Source organism: Rhinoraja longicauda, chromosome 2, assembly GCF_053455715.1.
Source record: "Rhinoraja longicauda isolate Sanriku21f chromosome 2, sRhiLon1.1, whole genome shotgun sequence".
Classification (NCBI taxonomy): Eukaryota; Metazoa; Chordata; class Chondrichthyes; order Rajiformes; family Arhynchobatidae; genus Rhinoraja; species Rhinoraja longicauda.
Window position 1 is genome coordinate 76,949,526 of NC_135954.1, and position 13,893 is coordinate 76,963,418.

Consider the following 13,893-nt stretch of genomic DNA (forward strand, 5'->3'; position numbering starts at 1 on the left):
GTAAAATATTTATATACAGTCATTCATTTGTCATATATAATATCCATTTGGACACAACTAAAACAGTGGGAAGAAACCCAGTATCAATCCAATGCCAGCATGTGAAAGACAATGAGATCTTTGGAATCATCACAGCCCAAGGCATATGAGTATGGAGAGATGGCAGGTACGGGATACTGAGTTGGATGATCAGCCATGATCATATTGAATGGCGGTGCAGGCTCGAAGATCCGAATGGCCTACTCCTGCACCTATTTTCTATGTTTCTATATTTCTAATTGAGTAGTGAATCGAGAACCAGAGGACATAGGTTTAAGGTGAAAGGGAAAAGATTTAATAGGTATCTGAGGGGTAACTCTTTCACACAGAGTGGTGGGTGTATGGAACAAGCTGCCAGAGGAGGTAATTGAGGCTGGGACTATTGTAATGTTTAAGAAGCAGTCAGACATGTACATGGATAGGACAGGTTTGGAGGGATATGGAAAAACGCAGGCAGGTGGGACTTCCAGCTGTAAATTCAGCCTTAATTACACCACATATCCCTCTCATGTAAATGGTGAATCAAGATCATAAAACAATTTCAAAAAATCAGCTTTTTGATTTATATTTCACTGCATGCAATCAAATATTCCAGATGGTCTTAACAAGCTACTTGCTATTTAAAATGAGGATCCATTTTTTTTAGGAAAAATACGGAAAACATTTATGAAAAATATTCAAAATTGAGATAAACAAATTATACTGTTGCAATTAGGTTGTAATTTTGCAAATTTGTGAGTTTGCGAACAAACTCTTAATTGATAACTCAGCTTCAAGTTTTACCATAGACAAAGGATAAAGTGGGTTATTTTTCACAGTGGAATCATCACAATTTCAATAATGTAATGGGTGAAACACTGAGGAACTACATTACAAAGCCATTAAAAATAAATCTATTCAAGTTTCATGTTCATTTTGAGACTGTGCATTGATAAGTGCATGGTAAGCTCCTTCTTTTGCCAGGAGCTGGTTGTGAGTTCCTATTTCCACCACTCTTCCTTTCTGTATAACAACTATAATGTCAGCATTTTGGATTGTCGACAATCGGTGGGCAATGATTAAACAAGTTCGGCCCTGCCTAGCTTCATCCAAGGCTTTCTGGACAATCTGTAAAAAGGAAAAATAAAACAAATGCTAAATTTGAGCAGGAACAGCAAGGGTGCTGTACAACATGCAAGATGCAAAAAGACCAGTTCCAGCCTACAAATCTTTAAACATAGTGTAATGGCAGCTTCAGTCTTTTCCAGTAAAGTCCTTTCCGCTTGCCATTACTTCACAGGGAGTGGGAGTGAACTTGACGCAAACCAACAAAGAGATTTTTCAAACGTATTTTCAGTTTAATTAGTCGTTTATTGAAGTAGTGGTACAAACAAGTCTGTTGCAGGTCTGTGCCTCCCCAAGCTTTCAGCTCTCGTCACAGGTCTGGTAAGAACTGTATCTCACCATACTCCCTGTGTTGGAGCCATTTGTGTTTGTTAGCTGTCTTAGCATGTTATATTATTTTGTATCTTGCTGTACTATTTTTGGACATTTGGGGGTTGTCATGAGATGAACACATATATATGGGCATATGGGCATATATGGACTGGGAGGAGCGATAATTAGGAGTATAATTGGGAATGCACTGACATAATGCTTTAAAAAATGCTGAAAAGCTATGGCGAGATAGAGTTCTTATCATCTATGACGGGAGAAACACTATCTATTTGTAACACTACTTCAATAAACGACTAATTAAACTGAAATGTCGTGAAGATTTCTCTGTTGTTGTTTGTGTCAAGAATGATCACTCTACTCCTTTCGTGAAGTGGTGACTAAAGGAGACGAATCGATGGAAAGGTTCGAAGTTGCCTATACCCTGTGTCTGATCCCTCCCGTCTCTGTGTCTCCAGGTATACCGCCAAGTTCTGGCTCCTCACAGTACGTTCTGCCCATATATTTATTCATCTCACTACAGCCCCCAAGTGTCCAAAATAACACAGCAAGATATCTAGACAAAATAATATAATATGCTAAAACAGCCAGCACAAACACAAATGGCTCCTACACATAGTAATGTTATAGTTCAGAATAAATAGTATCTATTATAGTGAGAAGCTATAATAAAATAGTGATAAATTGGGGTTCACTATTCAGAATCAGCACAGCACTAAATATATTGCAAATGCGGGTTTTTCTAATATTTACTAAAATGTAATCTGTTTTTATTCTCCCAAATAAGAATCAAAGAAACTTTGTGAAGTTTCTTATCACTGCTGGCTATTGCCATTCTAACATTACATAGTGACATGCAAACCAATTTTAATTTTTGCTGTGATAAACCCTTTGTACATCATATCTTTGACATATAACGTCATATCTTAATGCCAAAGAGATCCCAAGTTCCCTGTGCTTGGATAATTAGATCCCTTTGAATTATATACAATTAAATGCATGCACCATAAACATAATATTGCACCATAAACTTAATATGGTTGAGAATTGAAGATTTGTAACCTTTTCACTTTCATTGTCCAGGGCAGATGTAGCTTCATCAAGGATTAGAACCGTTGGTTTCCGTATCAGAGCTCGGGCAATGGCTATTCTCTGTTTCTGACCACCAGAGAGCTGTGTTCCTTTATCTCCTACTTTTGTGTTGTATCCCTATTTAAAAATAACTTGTTTGTTTAAATCCATCGAACACAGTATCATTCTAGTAATTATTACTTTAAAAAAACTTCAATGACCAATACAAGATGTTAATAGATGAAGAAATATAAGATGTCAAACTTATTTATTCAAATTGTGTTATCTCTCATTGATGTACTGAATTATTGCTTTTTAAATGATTGCAAACTATCTGGAAGTCCATGCAAAATTTTGATCACTCTGTGTATAGCTTTTCATAGCATCAGTGCTAACGTTGCTTTTCATTGTTTGAAGCTGTGTTCCTTACTTCGCTAGAGATAAATTTAAGATAGTACTCCATATTTATTGTTTCCGTTCCATTAATTATTTTAATAGACCCTGTAAGGTCACTGCAAGTGGTTCATAATTCAAACTCTGAAAGCTGAGATCAGGAGATCAACCATATCACTTTTTAAAATTTGCTCAAAGATGTCCAGACAGCTCATTGCAAAATATTTTAGATAGGCTGGAGTGATTAGGCTTGTATACACTGGAATTTAGAAGGATGAGGGGGGATCTTATTGAAACATATAAGATAATTAGGGGATTGGACACATTAGAGGCAGGAAACATGTTCCCAATGTTGGGGGAGTCCAGAACAAGGGGCCACAGTTTAAGAATAAGGGGTAGGCCATTTAGAACGGAGATGAGGAAGAACTTTTTCAGTCAGAGAGTGGTGAAGGTGTGGAATTCTCTGCCTCAGAAGGCAGTGGAGGCCAGTTCGTTGGATGCTTTCAAGAGAGAGCTGGATAGAGCTCTTAAGGATAGCGGAGTGAGGGGGTATGGGGAGAAGGCAGGAACGGGGTACTGATTGAGAGTGATCAGCCATGATCGCATTGAATGGCGGTGCTGGCTCGAAGGGCTGAATGGCCTACTCCTGCACCTATTGTCTATTGTCTATAATGCAACAAAGGAGATTGAGTGAAAACATCACATAGCATTGCCCTTTTCTATCTTAAATATGTTCATATGTTTTTCATTTATATCTAACCATATAATTATCATAAAATAAGCATATACAGATAGAATATTAAATACCAGTGTATTAGAAAGCACACAGAATGACATAGACTTACTTCAGGTAAACTTGTAATGAAAGTGTGAATATTGGCTGCTTTTGTTGCTTTTTCAATTTCTTCTTGAGATACAGCTCTGCTGTTGTCACCATATTCAATATTTTCAGCAATACTACAATCAAAAAGTATGGGCTCCTGGGATACAATTCCCAACTGTTGTCTCAACCATGGCAAATTGATGCTTCTTGTATCTTTCCCATCCACCAACTGGAAAAGATAACAAGTCATGATCCGTGCTGATAATAATGATGCAAACCTAAGAAAAGTTTAAAATGCTTGCGTACACACTATAGATCGTATTAAGTATGTTTTCATATTCGGCGGTATAGTCAACAAAGAATATCTATCAAATATTATTTGATAGTCTTGTGATGAATTGCAATGTCCTGAAAATTAGTTAAAGTCATGGGCGCAGAGGTAGAGTTGCTGCCTAACGGCGCTTGGAGCATCAGAGACCTGGATTTGATCCCGACTACGGGCGCTGTCTGTATGGAGTTTGTACATTCTCCCCATGACCGCGTGGGTTTTCTCAGAGATCAGTTTCCTCCCAACTCCAAAGACGTACAGGTATGTAGGTTAATTGGCTTGGTGCATGTGTAAATTGTCCCTAGTGCGTGTAGGATAGTGTCAATGTGCGGGGATCACTGGTCGGTGCAGACTCGGTGGGCCAAAGGACCTGTATCTGTGCTGTATCTCTGAACTAAACAAAAAAAAACTTTGAATATCCCATTATCCCCTATCCTGTCACAGCTCACATAAATTGTTGAATTAAGGTTTGCAAGACTTCATCATCAATGAATTCAAGTAACCGTTCTTTATCTGCAAGTACCAACAGGCAAGGCTATTTGATTACGTTAAGTTATACCTTAGCCTGAACCCATGCTCATCCAAATTACAAATCTGCACACTTTCCAACAGAAGTTGTTACACCAGGATTAGACTGAGGTTGCAGTCTGAATTTAAATTACTTAAGAAAAGCATACTGATATCAGCATTGATAGACAAGAAATAAATGGGAACCATTTGCTATTGAAAGGCTCACTTTAATAATTAATAACTAAAGAACATTTAAAAAAACATTTAATGGTTTTTTTAAAGACAAAGTATGTTAGATGAATAAATTACTGGTTGTCTTTTCACAGTATTAACTTTTCTTACATTTACTGTTTGTCTTTATATTTTACTTACACTTTAAAGTTTGTTTTATTTTTATTAATGAGATGCACGTAAATGAAAATTTGGGTTAAAATCAGAGACTGAGAGTTGCAAAGGTATCAGAAAAAAGATTGGAATTGCTTCCCTGCTGGAAGATTAGTCCCACATGTAGAATCAATAATATTTCAGTAAGAACAAATGGTTTATGAACTGGTTACCATCCTCTTATCAGTACCAATTACTGGAACATGAGATGGAGGAAGATCAAGGAAGCATAGTGAACAGTGAAAGGCTTGGATAGAGTGGATGTGGAGAGGATTTTTCCACGTGGGAGAGTCTAGGACTAGAGGTCATAGCCTCAGAATTAAAGAACATTCCTTTAAGGAAATGAAGAGGGATTTCTTGAGTCAGAGGGTGGTGAATTTGTGGAATTCTTTGCCACAGAAGGCTATGGAAGCCAAGTAAATGGATACATTTAAGGCAGAGATAGTTTGATTCTTGATTAGTACGGGTGTCACAGGTTATGGCGAGAAGGCAGGAAAAGGGGGTTAGGAGGCAAATAAAGCATTTTTGAACTTTGAACGAAATTTGAGCTTGAACTTGAACTTGATGGGGCAAATGGCCTAATTTTGCTCCTATCACTTATAACCTTATGATCATATAAGCAGTGGTTGAACAAATAGATTGCTACAAAAAAGAATGCTGGAAATTGAAGAAGACTTCAAGAAGGAGATTGATGAAGAAGTTGAGAACCCAACAACAGAAATTTTAATTCACTCAGCCTCCACATCGCAGCTGAACTCTTGGATAGGAATTTCCGATAAAATGTTTCCTTTTATGAAGTGATACTTACCACTTGTCCACCCATGACATCATAAAATCGTTCAAGTAACTGAACCAAGGTGCTCTTTCCACATCCACTCTTTCCAACCAATGCTATGGTCTGTCCTTTATTCACTTTTATGGTGAGACCTTGGAGAACCTCTGCATCTGGTCGCATTGGATAAGCAAATTTGACATTTTGAAACTCAATATTGCCTTCAAAGTTGCTCTGAAAATAAATAATTTGAAATGATTATGAGAATTCAGATATAAAAGATGTATTATAAGGGTGTAGGAAGGAACTGCTGATGCTGGTTTAAACCAAAGATAGACAAAATGCTGGAGTAACTCAGCGGGACAGGCAGTACATATCTCTAGAGAGAAGGAATGGGTGACATTTCAGGTCAAAAAGTCTGAAGAAGGGTCTCGCCCCAAAACCTCATCCATTCCTTGTCTCCAGAGATGCTGCCTGTCCAGCTGAGTTACTCCAGGATTTTGTGTCTATGTACTAAAAGAGACTACTCATGGCAGAAAGGCATTTTATTTAAATCATTTGTGAGCATTGACATTTTGGATACTTTTATGGCTGACTGTTAAGAGTTACTTTCTACATATAATGTTGGATTCATGAAAGGTGGTCTTGGAGGGGAGGATGCTCCTCAAACTGTGGAGCATTCTGGACAATACAGCTTACCCCCTCCATGACACACTGGTCAACCTGAGGAGTACCTTCAGCACAAGATTGGTTCCACCAAGATGCAGGACAGAATGCCACAGGAGATCCTTCTTCCCTGTGGCTATCAAACTGCACAACCTCCCCCTTCTGTCATGGAGTAGACTGAGACTGACTCCCCTCCCCTCATATGTATTATGTATTTTGTGTTTTTATGACTGTTGGCAGATCAATTTCTCTCCTGGGATAAATAAAATTCTATCGCATCGTAATGATGGTGGAAACTGACTGAATAGACACTAGTAATAATACTACTGGTATTGTTGGATAATACAATAAAATTAGAGATTGAGTGAAATTGATATTTGTGTTTGAGGATTCAATCTGATTTTTCTTTAATCCAATTTGAGCCCAATTTGGATGAACATTATTCCCAATATAATTTCCAAAATAATGTACACTTGTTGCCCTAGCATATTTTTCCATTGGTTTTGTCCCTTATACTTTGTGATATTGTTAAATTAGTTTTGTTCACAGACTTTTTATTCATCCAGGCAGCACCAGCAGAAGGGAGCTAAGACATTTTGGATTGGATGGGGGTGGAATAGGGGAAATTATTCACATGATAGAAATATTGGGTTCAACAGGACAAGTTCTGTCTTTTCATCTCTGGCCTTGTCCAACCACCTGCATATCAAAAAACATTCCTCACCAGTGTCAAACTATTCGGCAGGCTTTGGCCTGGCCCTCCTTTCTTCCAGTGCTTTTCTGCCCCTACGATCAGTCTGAAGAGGGGTTCTAACCTGAAACGTCACCTACCATGTTCTTCAGAGGTGCTGCCTGACCCATTGAATTATTCCAGCACTTTGTATGATTTTTTAAATATAAACCAAAATCTGCAATTGCTTGTTTCTACTTGTCTTTATCTGTGGACTGGGAGAGTCCAATGTCCAAATAGTTTGTGTGGTTTAACCATATCCCTATTGGCATAATTCAGAAGATAAACCATTATGTGGATCATTTGAAAGAATATGTGAGGCAGATAATTCAAGTATATTGAAGGCACAAAGAACTGCAAATGCTAGAATCTTGAATTGAACACAAAGTGCTGGAGCAACTCAACAGGTCAGGCAGCATTTCTGGAGGACATGGGTTGAGACCCTTCTTCAGACTAATTGAATATATTACTCTGGTGGAGATGGCATACTCTAATAGGTGAAGCATGCTGAGTGGTGAGAATAGTGTTTTACTAAGCACACCAAGGATGTAGAAACCTAACTGGTGTCTATGATTTCCTCTTTTATTTGGTGATTATGACCTTACTTGGAGTAGGCATTTCCCCACACCCACGTAGTATTTTATATAATCTTAAATACTTTATTAAAAAGGTAGATTTTTGAAACAATCATGATAGGGCCAGTGTGTTCTGCCCACAGATGAGCATGATGCTACTCTAGCATTTCATACAATCAGTTTAGAGGGAAATGGATCAAATGCACACAAATGAAATTGGCACAGATAGACATCCTGGTCAGCATGGACAAGTTGGGCTAAACGGCTTGTCGTCATGTTGTATAACACAATCTCCATGGAATCTATACGACATTCCATTTAGAGGCATGTAAGGAAATATAAGGCAGATCAAAAGCTTGGACAAAGGGAGATATTTTAACATGTAACATAAATGAGCAAAGGTGATGATTTAAGGGAAGGTATGACAGAATCTGAGGTTTGCTTGTTTGCTAACTGCCAATGGTCTTCTGATTCGATTCAAGAATACAAAGAGTACATAATTGGATTGATATTGTAGCAGGCTTTTGAGTTTATAGCAGGCTATAGTAAATTACAAGGATAGCTAGGGACAAGGTGAGGATAATTTTGAAATCAAGGATAAGATTTATAAAATTAACATATTACTTTTTGGTGCACAATAGGGCTAGAAGTGATAGCAACAATTCTATGGGCAAGTTGGGAAGAAGGCCAGACAGCATTGGGTTGGTATGGTCATGTATAAAGATATAGAAGGCATAGATGTGGATTTCAGCTGAAATCAAATCAGATTCATGTGATTGTTCAAAAATGGAAAGAGACACCAACATGAGATTGGGAACTCAACACAGGATTAAATATGAATCAAGTTCTTAAAACTTTGGTTCAATTTCAAACAGGTCTAAGCAGGGCAAACCATTTTACCAGGAATACCTTGCGGCAATTCAACCACCAAATGATGTGAGGGAAGCACCGCCCACGTTTTTGGATTTGTTTCTGAATTATGGTCCTCTTGAGCAACTATAAGAATCCCAGGAACTTTCCATTAAAACGTAAACAGTTAATTACCATTTATTTAATAGGAATGAAAGCAACAATATGTAGACAAGTAATCTTAGTTATGTAAACATATTTGGCATTTACCGGCTTTTCCCCCTCTTCACCGCAGCTGTCAATTAATGACTTCCTTTCAAGAAGTTGAATTATTCTTCGTGTAGAATCTTTAGCTTTGGCATAGTTTGGTGCAAATGATGCTGTTTGTCCAAGATAGATAGCACTCAATACAATGACAGCAAAAACCCTGAAATTATTTGAAAAAAAACTTGCAATGAAAAATCACATTCTTCATCTTTAGTTTCTTGGGATAGCAACCCAATTATTAATCAAATGTTTTGCCAGAGCTGGGCAAATTATTCAAATGATGCAGCCAATATTTTCCATATTTCCTCTTGTTGACCTATTTCAAAAACCTCCATCGGATTTGTGAGACACGATTTTCCATTCACAAAGCTGATTATCCCTAATCATTTTATGCTGACCTAAATGCTATCCCTAAGATTCCCCACCACCAAAATTCCCAAGATTAACATCAGGCTCACAGGCCTGTAGTTCCTTGGCTTGTCCTTGCTGCCCTTCTTAAATAATGGTACAACATTTGCAAGCATCCAATCATCTGAAACTTCACCTGTGGCTGGTACAATATTTATTACTTTTTGGGGGAGAATATAACAAAATATAATCTTGAGAAGCTTGCACAACTTATGCGATGGACAGAGATTTAAGATGACCAGACCAAAGTTGTTAAATGTAGAAATGTTTTGTTAATCCTGTTCATACACAATGCAGTATAAATTTAACCATTTAATGGCAACTATAGATCAACTATAGCAATTATTAAATCAATGGCATATTTTAGAAAGTAACTTACAAGAAAACATCTTCAAAAACCATGAAGCAATTTACAACGAGCCATGCTCCAAATCGGAAAATTGCAGCGTTAACGAAGTAGGGAATAGCTTGTGCTATACCATAGCCTAAGCCAATTAAAGGAGCTTTCCTATATGTGGATCTAGTAGAAAAATCGCACCAAAATATTAATTAAAATTTGATATTTTAAACAGTGAATTAAAAAATGGCAACAATATATTTTAAAGTCAATTTATTTGCTGTGTTGAGTTTTGAACAATTACAGGTTTGAAATTGGGTACAACATTTTATTTAAAATATTGGGAAGAAATGTGGGGAAGATGCTATGAGGTTGCAGGGTGACTTGGCAGGTTGTGTGAGTGGGCGGATGCATGGCAGATGCAGTTTAATGTGGATAAGTGTGAGGTTATCCACTTTGGTGGCAAGAATAGGAAGGCAGATTATTATCTGAATGGTGTCAAGTTACGAAAAGGGGATGTACAACGAGATCTGGGTGTCCTAGTGCATCAGTCACTGAAAGGAAGCATGCAGGTACAGCAGGCAGTGAAGAAAGCCAATGGAATGTTGGCCTTCATAACAAGAGGAGTTGAGTATAGGAGCAAAGGGGTCCTTCAGCAGTTGTACAGGGCCCTAGTGAGACCGCACCTGGAGTACTGTGTGCAGTTTTGGTCTCCAAATTTGAGGAAGGATATTCTTGCTATTGAGGGCGTGCAGTGTAGGTTTACTAGGTTAATTCCCGGAATGGCGGGACTGTCGTATGTTGAAAGACTGGAGCGACTAGGCTTGTATAGACTGGAATTTAGAAGGATGAGAGGGGATCTTATCGAAACCTATAAGATTATTAAGAGGTTGGACATGTTGGAGGCAGGAAACATGTTCCCAATGTTGGGGGAGTCCAGAACCAGGGGCCACAGTTTAAGAATAAGGGGTAGGCCATTTAGAACGGAGACGAGGAAAAACTTTTTCAATCAGAGAGTTGTGAATCTGTGGAATTCTCTGTCTCAGAAGGCAGTGGAGGCCAATTCTCTGAATGCATTCAAGAGAGAGCTAGATAGAGCTCTTAAGGATAGCGGAGTCAGGGGGTACGGGGAGAAGCCAGGAACGGGGTACTGATTGAGAATGATCAGCCTTGATCACATTGTATGGCGGTGCTGGCTCGACGGGCCGAATGGCCTCCTCCTGCACCTATTGTCTATTGAAACATTTTCATTGAGAATATTTTTTTGCCAAAGAAGCAGCAACAAACTATTGGTGGAAAATTCCTGAGCCTGTTTCCTCTGAGGTACGTTTCCTCGAGGGTAACAAATGGCAATTGGGGAGGTTAGTGTGAGTGGTGATCACTCTCTCTAAAGTTCAGAAATAACCAAATATTTGTTTATGTTATTATCATCCTTTTGCATCTTTGATATTGTTAACAATCAAAACCATATAAAACATTGACATGGAAGTCAGTGCCAGGTCCCAGAGGAGATGACAGTTGCAGTGATGATGCCATCAAAGGACTCCTTTTGCTGTGCTTCATCCAGCTTCAATTATATATTCCTATTATAAGGATTGATCCAAAATAAGTTTTCTTTATCATTTTGTATGTCACTATCTTCTGGAAAATGTGTATAGTCTGACTCAAAATATTTGATGGTCTCCGACTGATGAGAACCAAACCAATTCTGCTTTCTTATCCTAGTCTATGTTTTATTAATTTCAGATTAACATCACAGAGAAATGTGAAAGGTTTCACTTTCATATTAAAGATATGACAAATCGCCATTTGATTTAGGATTTCCTAGCTACAAAATGGAACAATCCTCCCTCTTTCACAAAATATACCCGTCATGCATTGCGCGAAAAATAGTTATGCTTCAATTCAAAGATTTGAGAGATAGATTTTGAATTATATTTAGCTTTAGTTGATAAAAGACGTACAGGTATGTAGGTTAATTGGCTGGGTTAAGGTTAATTGGCTGGGCGGCACGAACTTGGAGGGCCGAAAAGGCCTGTTTCCGGCTGTATATATATGATATGATGATATGATAAGCTGGATAATTAGAATCTGAATATATTGCTTTTTGTATTGAAGAATAATGGAAGAGTTTTTAGTCCACAAAAATGTAGGCACACCTCTTTAACATGCCAAAATGATTATCGTTCGACCTTGCCCCTTTCCTTTGCCCTGCTTGTCACCTCCCCTATGCTTCTGACATCATATAGCAGCATATACAGGACTTCTGATGTCAATGTTCCTTTCAATGCTGGTATTTAAAGACAAAGACCATATAAAGAGAACGTCTTCCAATTTAGGCAGATTTTACTGTCAAAGTGGAAAGGTTGTATTGTTCCAGTTGTAACTGTCCTAATCCTACTGCAAACTGCTGAAGCTAATACAACAGAAAAATGGTTTCTTAACAATCCAGGCAAATATTCTACTTCAAAGACAGTCTGGAGTATTAAATCCTTTTGAATAAAATCCAGCGAAATGTGTATATCAACAAACATGATTTCAAAGTTGACACTGTACTTTAATACAGTAAATTAAAAGTTGGTAATTTAGAAACCTGCAGGGTCCATCTATGCAGTCCATGTATTGTTTGAAAAAAGCATCTTCTCTTGTTAATGATACAATTGTTCTTATGTTCTCCATAGTTTCTGTTGAAATCTGCATTAATGTGGACAAGAGTGTTATAATGACTATTTCACATAATTATTTTTCTATGTATATACACAACAGCAGGCAAGTTAACAAAATGCAATGTATTAACTCAAATAATTTTTTTAAAGTACATTTCAGAAAATTTAATTTCTAAAATTAGGGGCACAATTTCACTTGATAAGAGTTTGAACAAGAATAATTCTGAAAAATCTGAATATTGTTGAACTAATCTCCATAAGATGGGAAGGTTTCTTCACAATTTAGCTCAACAAATATTCAACTGAGTAATAGTAAATAACATAACATTAATTCAGAGTGTTTTTAGTAGCTCCAAGTAGCACGGTAGCACAGCGGTAGAGTTGCTGCTTTACAGCGAATGCAGCGCCGGAGACTCAGGTTCGATCCTGACTACGGGTGCTGCACTGTAAGGAGTTTGTACGTTCTCCCCGTGACCTGCGTGGGTTTTCTCCGAGATCTTCGGTTTCCTCCCACACTCCAAAGACGTACAGGTATGTAGGTTAATTGGCTGGGTAAATGTAAAAATTGTCCCTAGTGGGTGTAAGATAGTGTTAATGTACGGGGATCACTGGGGGGCACGGACTTGGAGGGCCGAAAAGGCCTGTTTCCGGCTGTATATATATGATGATATGATGATGATGAAGTTCAAAAATCAATAAATATATAGCTTCCTAAAGTCTTCTACAACCTTTGGTTGGCTGATGCAGTGGAAAGAGACTATTTACATTATACAGAAACAGTGATGATATGATAAACTACTTAGTGCTAAGACTTGCAAATAGTATTGTAAAAACTGGCTCAAATATTTAGTGTCTTGATTTATATTGTAAAGGACTCTATTTCTAATTTTCCTGCACATGACAAAATTAATCAGGTACAAAGTAAATCTCACCAAAGTAGAAGAGATTGGAGTTAGATATCATGTAAATTCTGTTTTATGTCTCTCTATAAATTTGGTAAATTCAGCAAAAACTGTTATTGCTCAGAATAAAAACACAAGAGAAGTCACAGATTCATGTATGGACAGATTCATGTTCTCCAGAGATGCTGCCTGACCCAATGAGTTACTCCTGCACTTTGTGTCTTTTCACATAAGGGAAGTAGTTTTAAGCTTTTTATAGAATCGTTGGAAGATATATTTGTTGTGCTCCTTTCAATTGAGAAGAATGTTCCAGTGTAATTCAAAGTAAATAAATGAACATGCCATTTTGCTTGGAAGGATCAACACCTGGGATCTGCACTACGAGCAACACCATCAATGAATGTATATTCATAATTGTAATGGACTACAAATATAAGAAACTGTGGTCAAAGTTTTATCATTTTTAAATTGCAGAAAATTATGAACCCAGCCCAGACCATCACTCAAACTAGCTTCCCTTCCATTGACTCCATTTACACTTCACAGTACTTCTGCAAGGCCACCAGCATAATCAAGGATGAGTCTAACCCTGGTCACTCCCTCTTCTCCCCTCTCCCATCAGGCAAGAAGTATAGCAGTGTGAAAATGCATCCCTCCAGATTCAGGGACAGTTTCCTCCCAGCAATATTAGGCAACTGAACCATCCTAACACCAACTAAAGAAGATTCCTGACCTATCA

The 13,893-nt window shown here is 37.8% G+C and overlaps 1 protein-coding gene across 1 annotated transcript in view; it reads right to left on the reverse strand.

The window, feature by feature from the left end:
• Positions 1-936: 936 nt before the first annotated feature.
• LOC144606791 (ATP-dependent translocase ABCB1-like) overlaps positions 937-13,893 on the reverse strand; it is a 66,162-nt gene continuing 53,205 nt past the window's right edge. Inside the window, exons 22-28 of the mRNA XM_078423167.1 lie at positions 12,180-12,280; positions 9,629-9,769; positions 8,845-9,001; positions 5,791-5,988; positions 3,783-3,989; positions 2,536-2,682; positions 937-1,146 (exon numbers count right to left, since the gene is read on the reverse strand). Coding sequence (XP_078279293.1) covers positions 937-1,146; positions 2,536-2,682; positions 3,783-3,989; positions 5,791-5,988; positions 8,845-9,001; positions 9,629-9,769; positions 12,180-12,280 — 1,161 coding nt within the window. The remainder of the gene's footprint in view (positions 1,147-2,535; positions 2,683-3,782; positions 3,990-5,790; positions 5,989-8,844; positions 9,002-9,628; positions 9,770-12,179; positions 12,281-13,893) is intronic.